This window comes from Ascaphus truei, chromosome 1, assembly GCF_040206685.1.
Source record: "Ascaphus truei isolate aAscTru1 chromosome 1, aAscTru1.hap1, whole genome shotgun sequence".
Lineage (NCBI taxonomy): Eukaryota > Metazoa > Chordata > Amphibia > Anura > Ascaphidae > Ascaphus > Ascaphus truei.
Genome location: NC_134483.1, coordinates 94,254,873 through 94,261,975, shown reverse-complemented (window position 1 = coordinate 94,261,975; position 7,103 = coordinate 94,254,873). Strand labels below are relative to the sequence as shown.

At 42.5% G+C, this 7,103-nt stretch overlaps 1 protein-coding gene across 2 annotated transcripts; it reads left to right on the top strand.

The window, feature by feature from the left end:
• The first annotated feature begins 1,036 nt into the window (after window positions 1-1,036).
• On the top strand, window positions 1,037-5,824 carry LOC142490159 (baculoviral IAP repeat-containing protein 1-like). 2 transcript variants are annotated; one of them, XM_075592047.1, is made up of 4 exons: window positions 1,084-1,178; window positions 2,512-2,617; window positions 4,116-4,280; window positions 4,502-5,824. In XM_075592047.1, exons 2-4 carry the CDS (start codon window positions 2,614-2,616, stop codon window positions 4,864-4,866), a joined length of 534 nt encoding a protein of 177 aa, XP_075448162.1. In that variant the 5' UTR covers window positions 1,084-1,178; window positions 2,512-2,613; the 3' UTR covers window positions 4,867-5,824. The 2 variants fall into 2 exon arrangements, with proteins under 2 accessions (XP_075448152.1, XP_075448162.1); XM_075592037.1 differs by lacking the exon at window positions 2,512-2,617 and having other exon boundaries at window positions 1,037-1,178.
• Window positions 5,825-7,103: the final 1,279 nt, after the last annotated feature.

Below are 7,103 nucleotides of genomic sequence, written 5' to 3'. Positions count from 1 at the left end.
CTGGACATTGAGGGACTGCGGATCAGGTAAGATCCAGGTGGGATTGCTGCTTTAGATATTGTGAAGCGGGGACGTCCAGACACTGGTTAAGGGGTACAGGAAACTAATGTAATACAATAAATACATTTATGTCAAAAACGAATGTTGTTCTGACTAGGAATTTATTAAATGTATTTTATTTATATATTTTATTTTAAAGCGGGGTTGGGGGCGGGACTAGGCGGCGAGTAGATTTTTTGGTTGGGCGAGTAGATTTTTGGGTGATTTGTCGAACACTGTGTATATATATATATATACTTATATATATATATATATATACTTATACATATATATATACTATATATATAGTATATATATATATATATATATATATATACAGGCATACCCCGCATTAACGTACGCCAATGGGACCGGAGAATGTATGTAAAGTGAAAATGTACTTAAAGTGAAGCACTACCTTTTTCCCACTTATTGATGCATGTAGTGTACTGCAATCATCATATACGTGCATAACTGATGTAAATAACGCATGTGTAACAGGCTCTATAGTCTCCCCGCTTGCGCACAGCTTCGGTACATGTAGGAAGCTGGGTATTGCTGTTCAGGACGTGCTGACAGGCGCATGCGTGAGCTGCCGTTTTCCTATTGAGCGATATGTACTTACTCGCGAGTGTACTTAAAGTGAGTGTCCTTAAACCGAGATATGCCTGTATATATAATGGAAAATATTACTGTATGCTCATTTTGCATTGTCTTAGACAGGTCTGCAACCCCGTCTTTCACCATTATCACCCAGCACACAGCACTTCCACTACAGCAAGGGATTCTGGGAAATGACATGCAAATGAGAACACAGTGCCACCTTTTGTCTCAAGCTCACATTACATGAACAACCCTTAAGCCAATGCATGCTGCTATAAACACAGCTTTTAAACATAGGCTGGGATGAGGTCATTTCCATTTGCTATATGCTTTACTGTGCAGGGTTTTTGTCACTTTTTACCCACCATAACCTTAATAATAATTATATATATATATATAGTTCAATAGCATGCTAACAGTTTTTGTCCTTGACTTATTGTTCCTGTCAGCATCAGCATTGAAGCATTTTAAATCCTTGAAGGTTCTGGACCTGGAGAAGCAATCCATTACTGCCACGGATATTTCTGAAAACTTCGGTAAGATCGGCATCACATCCCTCTTACTTTTCTTGTTGTCTTTTATTCTGTAAACAGAATCTGAGCTGTAACTTTGTACCAGAAATGCACAGCAGGGTGTGAACTGCTGCAGCACATCGCACAGTAACTCCTTTTACGGCCAAGCTTCGTGAAATGGTTCAATGGGTTGTAGTCCCATCCAGCACATTAAGGACTCACATAATTCCCTAGAGACCCCTTACTAGTCCTAAAAAAAATTAAAACCGGGTAACGGGTACCCGGAGGATTTGGCACCTCGTACCCGGCCGGGTACCCGACTACACGGTTTTTCACTTACCCAGGGGTGGGGGAAACTTACCTGGGGTGGAGGAAGCCCGCGGCGACATCTGAACAGGTAAGCAGAGGTGCAGGGGCGGCATCAGCGTCAGTGTGGAGCCCGCGCGGGAGCTGGCTGTCCAATAGGAAAGCTTCTTCTCCTGCTCCGGTCACATGGTCCCAGCTCACAGTGCAGTATGGAGTCCTGCAGCTCCCGCGCGGGCTCCACACTGACGCCGCCCCACCGCCCCCGCACCTCTGCTTTACCTGTTCAGATGTCGCCGCGGGCTTCCAGCAGGTAAGTAAGAGAAACTTTTCAACTACCCCGACATTACCCGGATACCCGGCGCCGGGTCCACTTCCCAGCAGCCGGGTCCGGGTAATTTCCGGGTAGCTGAAAAGCGGCCGGGTAACGCCGGGTACCGGGTAGTACTCGGTACATCACTACCCCTTACAGGTTAGGGGGGGTTCCTGCGGCTGGTGAACACAAGAAGAAGAACATCGCTATGACATGCAATGCACTCGTTAGTCATTGTCTTGCTGCATATACAGGATTGCTTTAATTGCATTCTTAGACTAGTAAAGATAACAAGTCCGTGCGGCCAATGAATGCTGACAAATTCTGGCCAGATTATACAGCGGCTTTAAAGCAGCAGTTCCCACATTTTTCTTATTTTTTTAGAATAGGAACTGGGGTATCCCCTGGCGCTGAGCTACGGTATGCTCTTCTCAGCTGTTCCAAGCTCGTGGGTCCCCCATTCGCTGGGATATTTATTTGCCTTTTCAAATTGCCAGGTAAAATTAAATCAGAAAATCAAAATGGCCACCGGGGCCGCCCTTTGAAATATATATTTGCCTGGATCTGGTGGCCCTTTGAACTGAGATTTGTAAATAAACAAGGGGTTAGGTTAAAGGTTTTTAAAGGTGCCTCCAGGCTCCCTGGCACCAGAAACAGAAGACCTCCTCTTTTTGTACTGATTGTTAGGCTCTTGGAAAGCCACAGTTAATTTACTGGCCAACGTATGAAATCTCTTTACAGGGAGGCCTGACAAAAGTTCTTTTCTTCCATTGACTTGCACTAAGATTAGGAGAGTTTTTCTTCACTGGGAACATAAAAAATTTGATACATTTTCAGCAAACTATGGGTAAGTTTGCAAAGAATGCCAGCCAGTTACAAGCAAATATGTCAGGATGTTAAGTGAACGTTGGCCATTCGCACCCTGCTCACTGGGTCGGCTTGTTCTTTTTGCGGGGCTCGGTACAGGGTTTTTCGCGAGGCCTCTTATCTGGCTGGGCATGGAATCTCCTCCTCAGACATGACATGGCAGCACAGCGTCATGTGACATCACCGCACCATGTGGCATTACGATGTCATGGCAACGTGACGCCATTTGATGTTGCGGCACCATGATAACCGGACGCTGAAAGAGGAGATGCCGCTGGACAGGTCAGAGACAGTTACATTGGCCCCACGCTCTCTCCCGGCAATCAGCTTTATTGTCGTGGGAAAGAGCGCGGGGCCTCTGTAAGGCCGGGGCCATGGTTAAAAATACAGCGCTCAGCCGCGCTGACGCTCATGCTCAAGCAGGAGCTTTTTTGTGTCCTGGCATGAGCGTCAGCGAGCGCGCTTGTGAGGCGGAACTAGCGCGTCACGGCGTCGACGTCACGGAGTGCCATTGGCTTTTGCCGGTCACGTGACCGGCCCTCCGCTTCCTTCAGCGTGAAAAATAAAAAAATCAGTCGGCTGCAATTCAACACGCCTCCGCACGCCTGCGGAAGCGTCTACCAAAGCCCCACACATGCCGGATGCAGGAGGTAGTTTCCTGGCTCAGCGCGGCTGAGCGCTGTATTTTTAACCATGGCCCCAGCCTAAGCAGGGGGCTCGGTGCGATGGCATCGCCATCACGCTGGCCCTGCCTGCCCCTTTTACCGTTCAGTCAACATCATAATAGGGCACTGTACAACTTAAAGGGGCATTAACTCTATGAAAAAACGTTTAGGCGCTACATTAAAGCGTTATCAAAATGTAAACTATGAGGAAGATGAGATCACCCTGTACATATAAACTAAATATTAAGTTACCCCTTAGATGAATATATTGCTGCCCCTCCAGAACAGTCCAGTGAGTCCCACATACAAATATCTTCAACCAGAAGGCGCAAACATAAAACATAAATTAAATATATATAGTGTTGTGGTTCCGAACTAACAAACAGTGAGGGGTAACCCAACGCACTCACATGTACACAGTGGAATTCTAGCCCTCAATCCATCCTCCTGACCATCATAAGGGGTATGTATAGGAACGAGAGGTATGCTTCTAGTGTGTAGTATGCTCGATACCAACTTAGAATTGAAGGACTCACACTTACAAACAAAAGAAAAATGAGCTTTATCAGAGATCACCAGGAATGCTGCTGCATGTGTCCCGCGTTGTCCTCATTTCCGGTTCTCGGATCACATGGTTCACAACACGTCAGGATCTTGTTTTAAATTTGCTTTGATACATTACACCCTTGATCTCAGTAAAATTATGTGCATTTTCGTGGAAAACGGCGTGCAATTCATTTGACACTGAAAGGGTTAAAAAAAAAAAAAGTAAATACACAAAGTCAACTGTACTAATGATCGCTTTCTCCCCAGCTCTTGCTTTGGGTTCTCTCGTTCACCTGGAAGAGTTGCGGTTGCCAACGGGGGAGGGGATGGCACAGGCTGCTAAACTGTTTATAGCACAGTTGCAGAAACTTCCTAACCTCCGAATTTTGATTCTGCTCGAGATTTTAAATGATGAAAGCATTTTGGAGTTGGGTAAGTCCTATTTAAACCCTTCACCCCTGAAAGGGCTAACCATGCATCGCATCAGTAAAAAGACAGCAACGCAACACAAAGCTTAACAATTGCAACACAAATCATGTTTATTCTATTTAACCAGGCAAAGGAACTGCTGCTTTTAATTAAACTTGTGAAGTTTTTATTGTCACTGTTGCAAAAAAATGATTAACATTTACATTTGTATTTCCATTTCTTAGCAAGAGCAGCAAAAAATGGATACCTGAAAGGCCTTCGTCAACTCGACTTGAAAGTGAATGTCAGTGTCACAGAATCTGGCTGGAGAACCTGCTTCCAGACAGCGGATAACATGCCTGAGTTATGCAAGCTGGATTTGGGCAGGATGTACACTCATCAAATAAAATGTCACGCGACCACAGTGAAGTCCTTTGTCCAGTTTGTGTCCAGACTGCCCAGCCTTGTGACAATCGTCATGCATGGATGGCTGCTGGATGCAGATGACTTGAACATGTTCAACAGAATGAAAGACAAGCATCCTCAGTCCAAAAGCCTACATATTGTTTGGCAGTGGTTCTTGCCCGGTTCACCAAATATAGAGCAATAGGACTATTTTGTTTATTTTCCTTCTACTATTTAGAAAAATTGCTAATATGCAGACAGTCTCGTGAATAGAGAGCAAAACTCTCAAGGATGCATTTGCAACGTTTTAGTAATGTTCTTCCTGAGTTTAATTTCCTGCTGAATGCTTCGCCAACCCTCAAAGGGCTTATAATTTAGCAAAATCGGTACGCTTTCAGTGAACTATGAAGTAGTGAGATAAAAGAGCAAAACTTGGTGTGTGTCCCCTTATGTATAGTCTCAGCATTAAGGGAATCAAGTGATTGTAGAGTATGTTGCAATCTGGTATGTTAAAAGATATAGCAGTACACATTGGCTTAATTCTTGGTGGATCTTGGACTTGAAAGCTCAGCTGTGGCATTTTCAGCTACTGAAAGGCGGCACATTTCCAACCTCGTGTAAAAGCTTTGCAAATCTCTTCTAGTGGACAAATCCTGGTCTTTTCAGGGCAGGAATTAAAATGGCCTTAAAAGTATATACATCAATATTCAATATGTGTACATTCTCATTTTCTATAGGAAATGAGACACCAGTGCATAGACTGGAAGAGTAGAAGAGAAGTCTAAAGTACTATCTGAACAGAGATTGTAAAGTCTGATTAACAAATTTCCACCAGCTATACAGAACCAGAGTATCTTGGCTTAAAGGAGCAATGTTGGCTCTTTTTAGTTTCCAAATATCAGAATCAGATTTCATTGATGCTACAAAAAAAAAAAAAATTGATGTTTAATTACTGAGACAATAAGGGATTATGTTGTCATTTAAATGTGTTATTTTGTAAAAATTTTTTTTTAAAACATATGTATTTCATCAGCATGTTTAACTTGTATCTGTATCAACGATTGGCCAAAATGATGCCCATTTTTACTAATATGTTGGGAACTGGCAATGAGTTTCCAGAGATCATTGTGCTTACTAATAAAGAAAAAAAATTGTAATGTAAATAGCCTTGTTTCTCATTCTTCTGCATAAAAGGCAGGGTTTTTTATGCTCATATTGTGATCAAATAATGTTTTAACATTAAGAAAGTGGTTCCCAATAGTTTATATCCATAGGGTTCCCCGCAGCAATAAAGCAAAAATGGGTTATGAAAATAGTTTGTTTACTTACAAGTAGAAAAACATACAATTAAATGTATTATACATATAATCAGTGTATAAATTAAATAATCACGGAAACACACAGTTTTGTGTGTCCAAAAAGTAGACAAACACTATGTATTATACAGTACACAGGTCAAGCTACAATAAAGCTATATTAGAGACATCTGAAGGTTAGATGTCCAAAGGTCTGTGTCTCTTTGTTGCAATGTTGCTAAGAGCATACGTTCAAACCCAGCATAAGAGAGTCTGGAAGTGTAAAATAAACTTAGACAAAAATATATAGACTATTTAACCTGATCAGAAAAGGGAACACACCAAAGCAGAAAACACAAAAGGTGAACAAATATAGTCGGCAAACAAAGGGGGGGAAATCGGTACCCAATAGTTTTACACCTGAGCCTCCAAACAATTTTGTTGTTGACATTTTTGACCCCCTTTTTTTTAATATTTGGGCGTTACCCTCGACCCTCCTCCCCTACCCCCCCCCCCCCCCCCAATCCCCCTGCAACACCAAAAAAATCCAATTTTATTGGGCACATATTTTTACTTAGTGGGTTAATGAAGCCGTGACATTGCCTTCTTTCTCTCTCATTATCTTTTGCTCTCTGATATCCTCTTTCTCTTTGTGGCTCTCTGTCCTCTCTTATGCCTCACCCAGTGTTCATGTCCCCCTCGTCACTCTAGACCTCTCAGGTTGGGAAACTCTGCATTAACAATTATAACATGATGTGGTTTAGAAGCATTACAAATGTGAGCATAGCATACATGGATTAAAAACATGGGCAAAACAAGTCAAATCTTTCTCTTCCAGAGGGGCTTATAACATACTGCAAAGCATTTCCATGTCTTGGTCAAAGATCTAGTAGCCATATCCGTCTTGGAGATATGTAGCTTAAGACGAACAGAATCCCTATATAGCACTCTCTTCCTGTGTGAGATGGTGAATGAGTTCAAACATAGTTATTCAAAAAACTTCGTTAAAACAATGGGGTTTAAAACATTTATTAAATAGTACCAAGTGTTTTATAGACTCTTGGGGTAGGTTACTCCAGAGGAGTGTCAATTGGATATTAAAGTCCAGTGTTGGTGAACTCACTGGCCCTAGTAACCCTCGTATAGA